Source organism: Osmerus mordax, chromosome 19, assembly GCF_038355195.1.
Source record: "Osmerus mordax isolate fOsmMor3 chromosome 19, fOsmMor3.pri, whole genome shotgun sequence".
Taxonomy (NCBI): domain Eukaryota; kingdom Metazoa; phylum Chordata; class Actinopteri; order Osmeriformes; family Osmeridae; genus Osmerus; species Osmerus mordax.
The window spans coordinates 481,260-498,786 of NC_090068.1; the positions used below are offsets into that span (position 1 = coordinate 481,260).

Sequence of the window (17,527 nt, forward strand, 5' to 3'; positions counted from 1 at the left end):
GAAGAGCATCTTGACTCAAGTACACATCTCGTAACTCCTTAGCTCTGTCGTTTTCTGGGACGCCAAAAACTCTCTGCTATTGCTTGTCCACTTAGTTAAATTGAATCCTCCTGAAGCACATAATGCTTTTAGGTCTTTGTACAGAGCCATAGCTTGATTTGCATCGTTGACAGACTTTAAACAGTCATCCACATAGAAACTGTTGAGGACTGTATCCACAGCCTCAGGGAATGACTTCCTTCTGTTGTCCTCTGCAGTCCTTACCAGTGGGTAGTTTGCGCAACTCTGGGATGAGGTTGCACCGAACAAGTGTACAATCATCTTATATTCAACCATATACTGCTCAATAACTCCTTCTGGCCACCAAGGAAGCGCATTAGGTCAGTATCTTCTTCAGGAACCTTTACCTGGTGGTACATCGCTTCGATGTCTGCCATTACAGCTACTTCCTCTTTCCTGAAGCATGTCAACACTCCCACAAGGGAGTTCGCAAAGTCAGGGCCCTGTAGAAGTTCATTATTTAATGAGGTTTCCTGGTAACTAGCAGCACAGTCAAAGACCAATCGTAACTTTCCCTTTTGAGGGTGGTAAATGCCATGGTGTGGGATACCACAATTGACCATCCTGGCGGTTCAACTGATTTTCTGGGACTTTGACGGCATAGCCCTTTTCATTCACATCCTTCATAAAATCTATGTAGTCTTTATGAAACGGAAAAGGATTCCTTTTAAACTTCCTTTTCAGTGTGAGGGCTCTTTGAGTTGCAACACATTGGTTGTTGGACATGATGATGGTTGCCTTCTTCTTTGGGAGTCCTATGAAGTACTGACCATCCGTGTGGTGTACAGAGTTTCTCACATAGTTCATGAACTGCTTATCCTCTTGTGACATTTCCAACTTGTCATCACACAGGCGTTCTGGAAAGTCCTGGTTAAACTGCTGTAACAAAAGCTGCTCCACATTCTCTACTGAAATGCGGTTTACTGTAGTTTGTGAACACCCACAGTCTTCTTACTTGGCCCGGAAGCTAACTAAAGGTAGCTAGCTACCGTTTCGGAAAAATGACTTGCGCGCTTGTTTCACTGACAGCAACTGAAGAGCTTGAAGCTGTTGCGTGTATGATAGCTCCATCCTGCACCTTTTCCTCAGTTACCTTTCCAAAGGTAGAGCTTTCTTGTTTTGCAAAATGTAACATGCTTGGATGTCTCTGAGCACAAACAAGGCATGTCATCCTCTTTTTACACTCCTTGCTCACATGCCCTTTTACTAAGCATCCAAAGCATAGTCCATTTTTCTTGAAATTCAATTTATCCTTTCATCTTTTCACATTCCTCCAAGTGTGGTTTCTTTCACATAACAAGCATGGTTTACTGAAAGCGCTGCTGGGATGTGTAGTAACAGCCTTTGTTTTTGGTATGTTGAATTCCTCGGTACTACTTTCTTTTTTTCCTTCTGTCTTTGTTCGTTGCTTGAAGTCGGGCTTTCCTTTGTCCTTCTTTTCGGCTGCTGAAACTTCCAGAAGGTCTCCAAACAGTGGATCCTTAGTGACTTTAGCTTGATCTGCAAACTTGGCTCTACTCCCTCTACTCTCTTTTATGTAGGGGGGTCAGATGGCTGAGCGTTTAGGGAGTCGGGCTATTAATCAGAAGGTTATTGGTTCGATTCCAGGCCGTGAAAAATGACGTTGTGTCCTTGGGCAAGGCACTTCACCCTACTTGCCTCAGGGAGAATGTCCCTTTACTTACTGTAAGTCGCTCTGGATAAAAGCGTCTGCTAAATGTAAATGTAAATCTTGTACGCGACAGCTCTCCACCTCTCTCTGAGTTTGTAAGGCAATTTTGACAATATTACCCTTATGTTAGTGGGATTGTCCAGCTCGTCCATGAATGCTACATCCTCCATGGTGTTGCGACGGCTAAGGAGAAACAGTGAGAAGGTGCCGAGAGCCGTGCCATCTTCTGACTTAATTTGAGGCCACTTAAAGGCCTTTTCCAGTAGAGCAGAAGCTATTTTAAACTCATTTCCATAACGATCCTTAAGCAATTTCAGTGCCTCGCGATATCCATGGTGTGCTGGCATGTGCAGGTAACTTCTTACCAGATCCTTTGGTTCACCCATAGTGTATTGCTCCAAGAAGTATAGTTTATCTGAATCACACTCCGCTCTGGTGTCGATGGTGTGTTCAAGAGCCTTTAAAAAAGATTGGAATTCCAGTGGATCACATGGAACAGGGGAATGTCTCTTTGTAGCAGGCGAGAGGGCTGTTGATTTTTTACAAGCAGCTCTGTGATATCAGTTTGTCATTTCATCACTCTGCACAGCTCCTTTGTGTCACTGTCCTGTTGCAACGGCTCAGTAGCAGGTGCAGAGTTTGGTCTCCACTGAACATGTACCTTAGGTACAGCACTACGTGAGTTGGTTAAAGGCACGTTCTTATCTTGGTATCCCAACGTATGTGGTGAGGCACCACTGGTTTGGCCTTCACCATCGTCCTGCACAATCGCGTTTGACTTTGTAGCGAGGCTAACCTGTTGTTGAGGCGATTCATATTCTGCATAAACATTAATTCTTGCATTAGAAGGTGCCAACTCTGTTTCAATTTCCAGCTGTTCTTTTTCGGCCACTAACCGGGCTTCTTTCAGTGCCAGTGCCTGCTTTTCCTTTAACGCTGCTGCCTTTGCAACAAGAGCTGCTCTATTGGCCTCCTCTCTCAGTTGTGCTGAAGTAGCGGATGATACAAACGACTTGCTGCTAGAACGACCGGGTGACGTTTCAGATCTCTGTGTTTTGCAGACACATTAGAGATACTATCCATAGACGCTGCATTTGTTACATGTGGCTCACAACTCTATGAAGTTTTGTTTCTTCAATCCATATCTCGGTTCTGTTCATGAAATCTTTGCAGTTTGATACCTTGGGCTCAAACCAGTATGTCTGGTCGGCCTCATGTTCTTCTTCTTTCAGATAAAGTTTTACTGACTCGTTAAGTTCACCAAATTCCTCATACAGTTTTTTGTAAATCTTATTTTGTCCAATATTTGTCAAATTATCATCACTCTCCATGAGGCGTTCAATTTAGTTGGACTTTCCAGTCAACAATCTTAACTTTGCTCTCCTTGCGTTTATATACTGATGCAGTTTCTCCTCAAAGCCTTTGTGTGTAGACAAGACTGCCCTCTCGGTGTCGAAGTCGGTAACTGCATCTCCTCATCATTTTGAGAGTCTTCCATTGTCGCCATTACAATGTTTTAGACAAAGATGTGGTATTTTTATGGTTGAACCTAATACTTAGACTCATGTTTGGATATGCTTTCTTCAGTCCATCAACTTTCAATATAAGGTGGATGACACATCGGAGTGTTCCTGTATTCCAATAGAATTGTTCCAAGCGGCAACTCTTCCTTTGGGGCGCCGTCAGATTGCTGCACGTGTATATTTGCAACGTATCCCAACCACTGAACAAGGTTTGTTTTACTTGATGTAGTGGCAAAATCAAATCTTTTATTAAATCCACTTACATTTACATTTAGTCATTTAGCAGACGCTCTTATCCAGAGCGACTTACAGTAAGTACAGGGACATTCCCCCGAGGCAAGTATGGTGAAGTGCCTTGCCCAAGGACACAACGTCATTTTGCACTGCCGGGAATCGAACTGTCAACCTTCAGATTACTAGCCCGATTCCCTAACCGCTCAGCCACCTGAGGCCCCACTTCTGTCAGCAGTAGGCACAGTTAGTCTTGACACAGACAAAAATCCACAATGAAAACGTATTGTGTGCTTTTAGTGTTAAGCAGCTAATCAACTACAGCAACCAGCATCTTAAATACCCACTGCTTCATGGGCACAGGCATCACAGGCACTAGTATTAATAATTATATTATAAAAATACCCAGTTCTCCCACACAAGACTTTTAGACATTGACGCTTATCCTCAACAGTTTACATTTGATCTCTTTACAGTCAAGGTTGTCATGATCTCAAATAGTATTATTGTAAACTTACACTGAAGTCTCCAAGTATGCTGTGTAATGTGGAAGCATTAGAAATATGAATTGGATACTATTAAACATACTCACGGGTTCCCCTGGCAGTTGCATTGCCAATAACCAAGTCTCTGGCAAAAGGCAAACATTTTTTTAAATCACTACCATGGACTTATGTAGTGGATTTATGTAGCGTACTGTTGCACTTCTGAACAGACCATGCTACAAATGGTCTGCAGATTAAATTGGAAAATCTATAGATATATTAAATCTGCACCCTACAAAAAATCGGTACTGGCTTCGACACTGGCAGAATTGAGTTTTTATTGGTACCTACCATACATAACTCAAATACCTCTTCCTCTTTTGTCCTAGCTTTTGAATGCGCTGGAAAAGAAGCTGAAGAGTCTCCTACATGGCAACATTAGGAGGATCAAGAGGTATGCCTTTTGGGATACATATCCCCCAAAAATTGCAAAACATCACATAGTTGCATATGAAAGCCCATGGTAAATTTATAACTGTCAAAGTAAGGTCTGTTTTAACAATCTTAAGAGCTTTTTAGCTTGGATAATTCTACATTAAGCCATGGTGTGTACAAAACAAATACAAACAGAACAAGGGGATGTCTCATCAGATAGCTGTTGAGAAAAATACTTGATATGTCTTCCCCTCTCCCTTTGCTCTCTCCTAAGGCTGCCTGCTCTTACACGAGGGGCTGTTGTTGATCGATACTGGCCCACTGCTGACGGCAGGCTGGTGGAGTATGACATAGACCGGGTTGTGTATGATGAGGACTCTGCTTACCAGAACATTAAGATCATGCACTCCCAGCAGTTCGGCAATATCCTAATCCTCAACGGGGATGTCAGTAAGTAAAATACAACACATTCATTACATTTACATTTAGTCATTTAGCAGACGCTCTTATCCAGATCGACTTACAGTAAGTACAGGGACATTCCCCCGAGGCAAGTAGGGTGAAGCCCAAGGACACAACGTCAGTTGGCATGACCGGGAATCGAACTGGCAACCTTCGGATTACTAGTCCGACTCCCTCACCGCTCAGCCACCTGACTCCCATTCCTGACATTCATGAATTGTATATAAGGTGTAACAATGCCTAGGCTCACCATCATTACTTGTGCATTTTCACAATGGGGCATTATATAAAATATAATGAAAGTGCAGATTGTAAACTTTCAACTGATGGCATATATTGAAATTGAAAATAGTTGAAGAAGATATGAGTGTTGGTATTAGATAAATTCCCATTGAAAGATCCTAAACCTTTTCATGCTTTCTCACAGGGGGGTTATTCCATCAACGTTGCTTACAAAGTATTTGTTACACAAAAAAGACTTGTTTACATTAACATCAGGGCTGGACTGGGACAAAAAATCGTCCCTGGCATTTTTGGCCCAGGAGGCCCACACCCACTGTGATTGGTCAGACACATTCCCTGCAGACAGTCCTCTTAAAATATGCGTGCATTCTATGATATGAGTTGCCTAGTGTTCTGCGTTCATGTGATAGTTTGGAACCTTCAAGAGGGGTCTCAAGACTTATCTGTTGATCTTACACTTAAATAATTAATTAATTCTTAGAGTTATGATTTGTATATTTATGGTATTTGTTAATTTTTTATTATTATAGATATTTGATATTGTATTGGGGTTATTCGTGTCTTGTTTGGGATGATATTTAAAAAATGTTTGCAGGACAGCAGGATCAGGACGGGCAAAGTAGTCTATAGCCTGTTCTTCCCTGGCTGTCTCCTTGACTTCTATCTCAACAACCTAGCATGACTAGACAGACAGAGAGAAAGGGGTGATTGGCTGGGAAATACCACAACCAATTACTTGCAAGATATATACCTACAATTTACAATTAAAACAAAACCATAATGGTAAAAAGCAAACAGTTGGACACACACACACACAGCCTCCCTTCCTGAAAGTCCCTGTTAATTTGTCTACTCCTTACCACGTCGTCAACTACTCTCCCATCTTTTCCTCACTCGCTCCCATGGCCCTGTCATGGTCATTCTCCTCCTCCTTGGCTTCTTCCCTGACCCTGTCAGTATATTGCCAATAAAGAAAATTAACCAATGGGCCCCTGTCAGTTCTTTATGGGCAGGTGCGGCAAAAAACGGCCTATAAATTATATCGGCGATTCTGCCCAAAAGTGCGTTGGCCCACCGGGAAAATGCCCAGTATGCCAGATGGCCAGTCCAGCCCTGGTTAACATCATCTTAGACTTGAGGCTCAAGCTGTTCAACGAATGCAAACCAGACCTGAATAAACTTAGATTGTGCACGCACACGGAGAACGGAAGCAACCCAGACCAGATGATCGTGAAACAGAAGTTATGTTACAAAAATAAGTGTAAACCAGCAGAACAGTGTTATTTTCGACAGCGTAACTGGCTTTTTTGTTTTGTTTTTTTACTTATCCCCAAGAAGGGCAATACTGCCCTGTTTAAAAATCTAGGCGGAAATAGAAACTTTCACTTTCCTTGTGTTCAAGCTTCTATTAATCAACACCAGTAGGACTGACAGGGGTCCTGTCAACAGGGGAAATAACTTCAGAGTGTCACCTTTCAAAAGAGACCATTTAAATGCATGTACTGCAACTGGTTCAAGAACAGCTTTCAATTTACTTTGGGTATGCTGTTTAGGCATTTTCAGGCAAATTTAACAGGATCTTTGGCCTACATTCAAATGTAATTATGTATGAATTCAAAACACTGCAGAAGGTCATGGTTTGGACTTGATGTAGGCTAATAACCTTTTTGTATTCACATCTCAAACAAAATGAATAAATTACTTCAAAATAACTGCCACACATTTCTTAACTGATAAATGCTGAGCTTTAAAATATCAGGGAAAGGTGACCATGACTAAAAAAAGAAAAAAAGTATTTTTGTACAGATCTAGCACATACTTCATTCGCAGATCATCTGACATCATAGAAGGTGACCCAAAGTGTAGAATTAATAGGCTAATCTTGGGCTTTGCATTGTGCACAGCATACATTTTTCTTTGTTTGACCTTGAGAACCGTGAATACATCCTTCAGGCTGTTTGGAAGGTGCAAAATCCCATCGGGGGATGGGATTGCATTCAAATGATTGATAACGTAGTGAATCAATGGATCAAGTTCTCTTCAACGTATAGACCCTAGTTTACTCAAGACAAGTCACTTTCAGCATTCCAATGCTTACACCATACGTGTCAAACTCAAGGCCCGCGGGCCACATCTGGCCAGGCGTACAATTATATCCGGTCCGCAAGATAATTTTAAATATCTTTTTTTAATGGCCCGGCGATATGAAGCACCAATAACACAAACTACAAATCCCATAATGCAGCGCAACAGCTGCCTTATCGAATAGGCTGATGCCTATTCGCCTGATGCGCGCTGTGCGCACTCGCATTAACTGTGCATCACATCAAACCCAGAATACGTCCGAAATTTGGGTTAATCTCCGAATGTTTCCAACGTCTGGCTCCGCGCCTGATTAACACTCGGATCGATAAGGGTATCAATATAAAAAATAATACGATACCTTTCCATAATCATGATACCCCTCCAAAAAATCCCTGCACCCCCATTCAAAGCAGGCTGCATCTGGCCCTGCATGGAAGGCTGTTTCAAGAAAGACGGGAACGGTATGTACAGTACCAGTCAAGTTCAATGGGAAAATGTGTCCAAACTTTTTACTGGTACTGTATTTTGTGTTATGAGGCGATGCCGGTCGTTAGAGTACAATTTCTGTCTGCATTTTGACACCAAACACAGAGATAAATATGCCAAATTTAGCCTCCAAGAAAAACAGCAGGTTGTCCAAGAATTAAAAGGCGCACTGCAATCGCAGCAGAATATGTTCACAAAAGCTACAGATAAAAATTGTTTTTACATCGTAAACATCATTACATCGTAGTTACAACTGGCCATTTGAGGGCAACCATAATGCTGATGTGGCCCTCGGTGAAAATGAGTGACACCCCTGGTTTACACAGTTCTTTCACCACCTCAAAAATAGGCCTACATTTCCTTAAGCTTTCTAAGATGTTGTAGAATACTCATTTACTCCTATCGTGACAGAATTGATTGATCCAGTATAATAGATGAGGGTAGTAGGTTATGTAAACTATGTGGCACCAGTATAGGAAACGTAGACTCCCATGAGAACTTCTTTGTTAGTCCAGAAGTGTGTGCCAGGGTGATAAATATTTGCTCATTTAACATTGTGATGAAAAATTGTTGTTTAATGCAATTCTTTATACGCTGATAATATTAGTACATCTACTTTTGGAAAACGGTAGTCCATTTTTGCTATTTCATTAAGGTGACGATGTGATGTGTTGGACGACACATATGACAGCGGTCTGTGATACATACATTTTCAATCGTTAAAATAATAAACATGCCTCACAAATAAATTTTCGTTTCAAGATTTATGACATTAGATAACAAGTAAATGATTCGCTGGTGAAATTATCATTACCTGTAGTTTTAAACCAGTGTAGCTCACTCTAACGCTGTATGCAAGACAGCAATCACTGTAAGAAAAACTTTGAATTCCACCGCTGTTTAGGAAGCGACTGTACATTTTCGGCACTCACCTTTATCAAAAGTCCCCGATAAGTTTTTGATAACTAATATGGTAACTTTTTGATAGATTGGTTAAAAAATCTGACTAATAACCTAAACTTCAATGCCACAGCCTAAACTTTATTTCAATCTGTTCACATAGGTCTTCTCTACAGGGCTGTAAAACAGCTAACATTTTCCAGTTGGGACTTTTGAGATATTTGAGTTTATGTCCGACGAGTGCCCCTGTTTTAGAGAAAAATTGTGAGCATTGACAAACTGCCCTTTACTCTATCTAGCAAGTTAGCTTGCCACAAGTTTTTCTCTCCCGGCTACAGAAAACAAATGGACAGATGAGAGGAAATTGTGCCTCGTTTTCACTCATTTAATCCGATTGACCCCATAATCTGTTTCCATAGAGTGGAAAAGTATATCTACGAATGTGTGTTCTCAAATATACATAAAGATTATTTTTTTAATATTCTGGCGCATTCAAACCATCCCCCCAGTGAAGGTTGGCCTCCCACATTTTAACCGCAACAATGTTTTCAAACAGTTACCGCAGATATTGAAAATCTGGTAACCCTTCCTTTTACAGTCCCTTAAGTTCTAGGTATTTACGTAGAAAATAAAGGGTATGTTTTGTGTATTATCAGGTGTTACCGATTGGTACCAAGGTGGTAAATTCGAAGTATTTACCCATTAACTAAATACAAACTTGCTGTTTATTACTGGGTAATTTTCACTGGTAATAATTAGGTAAAGACAGAAATCAAAACTTAGCATTTACCTGGAAACTTATAAATATTACTATTTAAATACCGCTGGTAGTAAGTTGGTAACTACAGGAGATACATATGTTAAATTATAATGTGTTATTGGGTAAATACTACTGCTACTAAGTAGGTGAAGACGGCCAAGCTCCAGCAGAATTACTAAGAAAAAGCTCTACTATTACCCTGCAGTTACCTAAGGTTGGTAACAATCCACGTCTAATTAGAATATAAGATAGTACTTTCCAATAAAATACCTTTTCAGATACATTTATCGATGATGGCCATACTCATTTACTTAGCTGGTAACAACCTCCGCGGGAAGAGTTTTCCTATCATGGTGAATCTTCTTGGATACTGGGTAAGTTACATTTTACATTACATTTAGTCATTTAGCAGACACTCTTATCCAGAGCGACTTACAGTAAGTACAGGGACATTCTCCCCGAGGCAAGTAGGGTGAAGTGCCTTGTCCAAGGACACAACGTCATTTTGCACGGCCGGGAATCGAACTGGCAACCATCGGATTACTAGCCCGCTTCCCTCACCGCTCGGCCACCTGACTCCCAAGTTATTGCGCATGTTTGGACTATTTACTCAGTAAGTAATATACGTTCCACAGTGATACCAGGTAACTCCCTATGAACATGAATGAAATACAAAGGTTAAATCACAAAGTCAAAGCTATTGTGTTCTTCTCGACATTTAGTTTTCGGCAGCTGAGAGCCATGCTCCTGGTGTGCCGAACACGATAGCGGTGGACAGCATCCTCTGGAGTCTCTGAACTACAAGACAGATCATAAAATGAACATATACATGAGTGCTACATCATAATCACACAATTATATAAATATAATATAGTTAAAAGAATGATCTAGCTAACTACAGTACATTTTGCACTCAAGAAAATGTGGTTTAATGTTATTTCACGTTAGCAACGTGGACGAGCAACCAGGCAATGGCGACTGCTAACATAAGAGCTAAATATTGTTGTAATGCTACTTGTGCTAGCTAACTAGCACTAGAGGTAGCTGTCTAGCAATGTGCTAACATTAGCTATAGCCTAACTTTATTATCAAAATACATTTGATTAGCACAAGATCAAAATACAATCATTTAATATGCATTGCTATACTGTTGCTTGACAAACAAATATTAGGCAACATTATTTTGTGACTTACCTAGCTAGTAATGCAAGACAACTGCAGGAGTTAGCTCATGCACCGTTAAACGGAACCAACCAACTGTCGAAACCACTCACTGATGGCAGAAACTTTTCAGAATAAAACCCGGAACTTCCATATATTAGTAGGCAGGTGATTGGATGAACCATCGGTCTATTACCGTCTATTAGCTGCCAGTAGAACGATGATTGGTCCAGAACATAGTTTGAGGCCAAAGCTAGCCATTTTAATCTTTGCTAGCCATTTTAATCTCACGATGCGCGATATCTGCGTCCAAAGTTTTGCTTGCGAAGAAAACGAAGTACCTGAGTGCTAATACAACTTAATCTAATTTAATATCTGTTTTAGTGGTATGGCATTTACACAAATATTACTTCAGAGGACGGATCAAGGTGGTAAAAGCTTAATAAGAAGGCTGCAGAGGGAGAGGCTGCTGGCAAGGAAAAAACGATGCCCAGTGTGTGCAACCACTTCTTAAGAACCAACACGACCACAGCATCCTTGGCTACCACACAGGATACACTCACATCAATGTGCCAATCGATTATTCTGTATTCTAACATATTAATTCAAATAGGTAGAATCTTACATATTTGTAGACTGTTTTATGTTACAGGAGCTGTAGAAAGACAAACCATAGGGGCCAAAATCATACTGACATGTGTTCTATGGTACGAAGTTATTTGAATTTTGAGTTTTGAGATTTTATATGGAGGTTTGTATAGATTTAACCTTTGTATTTGTTCATGTTCAGGGCTCAACATTAAATTTTTTGGGCACAGTGGCTTACTGGCCCCAAGACAGTTTTTACTGGCCCCCCCTCCAAAAGTTGTAATTTATCATTGTTACAACAAAACCAAAGACTTATAAGTTGTGTTATTCTGTTAACATATTTAACCATTTATTAAACACATCCTGGATATAAAAACAAACAAAAATGAAATCACATTTCTAGTGATAAAACATTAAAAGGTAATAGTCAGCAAAACAACTGACTTAACCTCAAACATGACGTGCTCTCTTCCCTGCTGACAGCCATCTCTGCACAACTGTCTGGCTGAAACTGAAACCTCTGGTCCCTCAATGCCAATATATAAAAGCTTCCATAGCATTTCATCAGTATGATACTAAGTACCCAAGTCGACACCATTCTTCTGCTGCAGTTCATTTGCCTGGGGGAACTAGGCGAACGGCTGGCCCGTCTTAATTACGTGATATGCGGTTGTTATAAGTCGTGCAATAACACGATGGGCATCTACATTTAAATTCCTGACCAGCATGGTCAACAGCCTCGAAGATGGATTGTCAACCATCCGCTTAGCTGTCACGCAAACCAGGGGCTGTCTGCTAGCATGGCTGGTCAGGTATTGTTTTCGAAAATTGTCGGTGCCTCTGTAAAAATATCAATTTTGTCTGCTTTAGACGGGAACATACAGACGACACAGTGCATCTTCGTTCCATAAAAAGGTTGCTTCCGTTTGAGCTCGTAGCTCTACCTTGCTGCCATCTTCACTTTATTGTCTCACGCCAGTTGTTAAAAAATTTATCGAGATTAGAGAATTACAATTTGACAACCACTCGTCACTCACTACTCAACTCTTGATTTGCCAACTGTGCGCCCCACGAGCTGCAAAGTTATTTATGCATTTAGCAGATAGCAAAACATATGAAGGATGTTAACTTTTACAATGCGAATTTTCTTTTCAATCAATAATTTGTAGTGGCCCGATCGGGCCAGTGAGTTGCTAGTTTAACTGTCCCGACGTTACTTTTTACTGGCCCCGGGCCATCGGGCCATATTGTTATTGTCGAGCCCTGATGTCATGGAAACGGTGCTTTAATTTAAAATAATGTTACAATTTACATAGTGAAGTGTCATGTTTTTCTTAGTAACATAGTCCAAGTTTGTGTTTATTGCATGGACAAGGGAATGAACAGTTGAAAAGGATATGGTAAGACCTGGTAACACCACAGAAACAAACACAGCTTCCTTTTACAGTACAGTTTTAGCTTACTGAGTAAATAGCCATGTGTTACCTGGTATCACTGTGGAACGTATATTACAAGTTCATAATAAGGGTAACGTTGACAAAGTAATATTCGGTTACAAAGGATATGGTAAGAACCTGGTAACACCATGGAAACAAACACAGCTTCCTTTTACATTACAGTTTTAGCTTACTGAGTAAATAGTCCAAACATGCACAAGAACTTACCCAGTATCCAAGAAGATTTACCATGATAGTAGAGGAAAACTCTTCCCGCGGAGGTAGGTAGCTATACCAGCCAAGTAAATGACGCCATCATCGATAAATGGGGAGTCTGTTGGCTGAGCGGTGAGGGAATCGGGCTAGTAATCCGAAGGTTGCTGGTTCGATTCCTGGCTGTGCAAAATGATGTTGTGTCCTTAGGCAAGGCACTTCACCCTACTTGCCTCGGGGAGAATGTCCCTGTACTTACTGTAAGTCGCTCTGGATAAGAGCGTCTGCTAAATGACTAAATGTCATTACATTCTGAATACCACATTCTGAAATTTATCTGAAAAGGTATTTTATTGTAAAGTGCTATCTTATCTTCTCATTAGACGTGGATTGTTACCGACATAAACCTTAGGTAACTGCAGGGTAATAGTAGAGCTTTTTCTTAGTAATTCTGCTGGAGCTTGGCCATCTTTACCTACTAGTAGCAGTGGTATTTACCCAATAACATATTTTAATTTACCATATGTATCACCTGTAGTTACCAACTTACGACCAGCGGTATTTAAATAGAAATATTTATTGGGGCGGCTGTGGCTCAGGGGGTAGAGAGGGTTGTCTGTTAATCGCAAGGTTGGCGGTTCGATCCCCGACTCCTCCTAGGTCATGTGCCGAAGTATCTTTGAGCAAGACTCTGAACCCCAAGTTGCTCCCGATGGGCAGGCCAGAGCCTTGCATGGTAGCTCACTGCCGTTGGTATGTGTGAGTGAGAGTATGAATGGGTGAATGAGAGGCAAACATTGTAAAGTGCTTTGAGTGCCGCTAAGGTAGAAAAGCGCTATATAAATGCAGTCCATTTACCATTTAATATTTATAAGTTTCCAGGTAAATGCTAAGTTTTGTTTTTCTGTCTTTACCTAATTATTACCAGTGACAATCACCCAGTAATAACCAGCAAGTTCGTATTTAGTTAATGGGTAAATACTTCGAATTATCTCTGTATTTACCACCTTGGTACCAATCGGTAATACCCAATAATACACAAAACATACCCTTTATTTTCTACGTAAATACCTAGTACTTAAGGGACTGTAAAAGGAAGGGTTACCGAAAATCTTTCCAGAATCTGAGTCAATCCACAATTAAGAGTAGTCATGTGGGCATCTGGGCTAGGGCAGTGCTCATTTTTCAGCTGCTTGCGAGAATAGCTTGTGATAGAATAGCAGCCGACTTTTTATTCCCAACTACACAACATGCACAATCAGGGTGACCAACAAGATTATATTAACTAACAAACAATAACATTACAAACATCTAACTGAACGAACACAACAACTGAAATCCCTGGCACGGCTGTTGTAACCGAACTATTTTCCACAAGTCTTTTCGTTTTTTGACATCCCACACTGCATGCTGGGTACCCAAGGGCGCTGACGCTGATTATTCTAGCTGAGATGCTAGTGACGCTAAGGTCTCGAAGTCTCCTGCATGAACCTGTTCTGCCTGATTGGCAAGCTGTCTGGACAACAAACTGATGCTAGCAGTAATTGAATCATTGGTTCACATAAGATTGAATGCATGTGAAAGCACAACTCCGTTTGAGTGAAATTGGGTACAGGGTTCCCACGGGGTCTTAAAGTCTTAAAAATTAAAAAATTCTGATTTTCATCCGAGGTCTTAAATTTCATTTAGTCAGGTCTAAAAAAGGTTTTACTCTCGTTCATTTCCAGAACCGCTGGCCGCAGAAAGTTATGACAAGGTAGCAAAAAAGTATTGAGTCGCAGCCTACAAACGAAACCAGCAGAACGCTGCCCTCAGAACGTTGGTTCGGTGTGTTGTAGTTCTTTCTGGGGGATATTGGTGTTGGTATGTACACGGTGATAAAACTACAAATCCTGTTATAAATGCAATACCTGCCCGCGAAATACGCCTGCGCTTCCACAGAGTTTGTTAAAGTTTGGCTACGTGTGAAAAATGGGAAAGTGTACTTTCAACCAGACATGGCTAGATCACAGCGATTTCCGCTGTTGGTTACAAGCGGTACCCAGCTCCAGGTACAAGGCTCGCTGCAAACTTTGCCCCAAAAATATTCAAAAATTACTAATGTGATTGTTTCATCTGTAAATTAAATGTATGCTTTTTCAATGACTGAATTCATTGAAATAAAATGTTTTCTTTCAGAATTTCTTTGATTTGAATATTTTTTGGGGTGATGCGTCATGTAGGTCTTAAATTTCAATCTTTATGGCCTTAAAATGTCTTTAAAAGGTCTTAAATTTGACTTACTGAAACCTGCAAGAACCCTGTGGGTAATAACTCGCGCTGCTAAGAAGGTGTGCCCCGACTGCGTGATGTGACGAGATTCTAGTGACGCGCTAAGGTCTCGGACTCTCCTGCATGAACCAGTTCTGCCCGATTAGAAAGCAATTTTTACTAATGTTTTGTTAGGGATTGAATGGTAATGCAAGCTAGCAAAAAACAATGTTAGTTAGCTTGGCTAAACTGGTTTTCATAGCAAAAGAAATCAACAAATCAGATCGGGAGGGGGGGGGTGGCGGGAACATTAAAAGTGTAGGCTACAGTAAAAGTGAAATGGAACGCGTCTTTCTGCCTTGAAGCTGTGTGCGCATCCTGATTGTTTGTAAACACAAGACCCCATCTATATGTAAAGATAACATCCAAGCTGACAATTTCGCCAAATCTGACTGCAGCTTTGTATACCATATGTACTGTGTTATGGTTGTTTGAGTTAAAGAACTTACTAAATTAATTGTCTGTTAAATGTCAAATCCAACTATAAATGTATAAAAGAGAATTGTTTTTAAACCTAGAGGTTTAAAAGGCTACCTTTACCTAAACTGACATGCACCAACTCAGAGCACTGAGTTTCAACATCCATTTTACACATTTAGTCTCTATTTTTTACTCTACTCTTAACGCATGACTATGTTTAACTTAATGTCTGCACCTCTCTGTCACCAACTGTCTCTGGAGTGGGGGCTTCATATCCAACAAATTACACCCCTGAACTTTTAAAACCGATCTAATGGCATACTACAATTGTAAATATCTTATGGCTTCTTCTCCAATTGGGCCTCGATACAATGCCATCTAATATTTTCTGCACAGTTTTGGGGGACTTTCCACACCAGCACCCTTTGCCCATTTCCTCTATTCTGCCCTACTACATGTGTTTTCCAATACCAGTTACAATAAACCCCGGGCAAGGGCGGCGCAATTTTTTTATGCAGGTGCTGAGGGGGTGCTAGATCATTGACAGGGGGAGCTGCGCAATTTTATATATATATATATATATATATATTAGTGCTGTCAGTTAAACGCGTTATTAACGGCGTTCATTTTTTTATCGCAAGATTTGAGTTCTTTTTAGCCTAGCAAATTTTGTTGTTTGTTTCACATGCTGTTGCAACAACTAGTAACGTTAGAAAAACTACAACACCACACCGGATCTAGCTAGACGGGAAACAAAACAACAGGCCCGCCGCACACACTTGTTTGGGCTTGCGAGACAGCCAAAGAGTAGTTATATTGAGTGGATGGCGAGCGTGAGATGCCAAAATGGTGTGTGTTTTGTCATTGTGAACTGAGCTATCATCGCAGCACGTCCAGTCTGAAATACCACTTGATGGCCAAGCACACAGCTGATGCGAGTTCTGTTTGTGTGACAAAATATTTTTTTTCACCCTTTTATTGATGGACAGTGTTACATTGTGTGAGAGATTATTTGCTCCAAGTGTGAATGAATGCTCCAAGTGAAAATGTTAGTGAAATGGAACGCTACAGTATGCCAACGCTGTTTTCAATAAAAAAAACATTTTCACAAAGCAAGCCGATCCACTTTTCCATGTTGATAAGAGCATTAAAATTAGAAAAAAATGGGACAAAAAGAAATCAAGGGACATTTAGAATAGATTAAAAAAAAATAATTGCGATTAATTGCAAGTTAACTGACATTAATCGCGATTAAATATTTTAATCGTTTGACCGCACTAATATATATTATTTATAGATACTATTAATAAACAAGCAGCGATGCGGGTTCCTCCGCAAAATGGCAAAATACTATAAAAATTGACATTGTAGAAGATCGAGAGTTGGACAACGAGAGCAGAACTACTTCATGTAGCGAAAGGGGAACTGCCTGTTATTCTCCTTTTGGAAGAGGAGGGTGTTCAGGAGGAAGATGTAAACAAGGCCCCTGTGAAAAGACGATTAGGTGACTCCTATCTGGCCAAATGGAAGTGCATCCACAGACCCAAAAGCTCATGAATCCCATGGAAACAAAGGCAAATGTGTGAGATTTACTGATGTGGAGCACAAATCATCCAAGAAGCAGTACTTCTCTTGAGTGGTTTTTATTCAGATGAATAACCATTGGATTCAGGTCAAAAGTCTACCACTTGGACTGGTTTCATCACTAAAGACACTAAAAGTCATCAACTTGGCATGCTGGGACATGGAAAGGATTCAACATTTACACTTATCAAAGTTCAAAATGTTTGTCCTCATCAATGTCCTCAAAAAAGCAGTCTGCAGAGCTACTGTGTCTGTGCGGTGGCTGGCAGGCAGGAGCAGGCAGGGCCTGCCGGCAGGCAGGCAGGGCAGGCCAGCTGGATGAAGCTGTCCTGGGGTCAGGGCTGAAGAGAAGCTGTCCAGCTAGAGAGGGTTAGTCCAGCAAGGGGTCTGTGTTGCTCTCAGCATCCTCTGTTGCATCCTCTGTTACACTCAGCATCTTCTGTTGTTGCTCTCAGCATCCTCTGTTGTACTCT

At 40.8% G+C, this 17,527-nt stretch overlaps 1 protein-coding gene across 1 annotated transcript in view; it reads left to right on the plus strand.

The window, feature by feature from the left end:
* sms (spermine synthase) overlaps positions 1-17,527 on the plus strand; it is a 112,220-nt gene that overhangs the window by 27,525 nt on the left and 67,168 nt on the right. The window contains exons 4-5 of the mRNA XM_067257023.1: positions 4,361-4,425; positions 4,681-4,856. Of these exons, the coding sequence (XP_067113124.1) occupies positions 4,361-4,425; positions 4,681-4,856 (241 nt within the window). The remainder of the gene's footprint in view (positions 1-4,360; positions 4,426-4,680; positions 4,857-17,527) is intronic.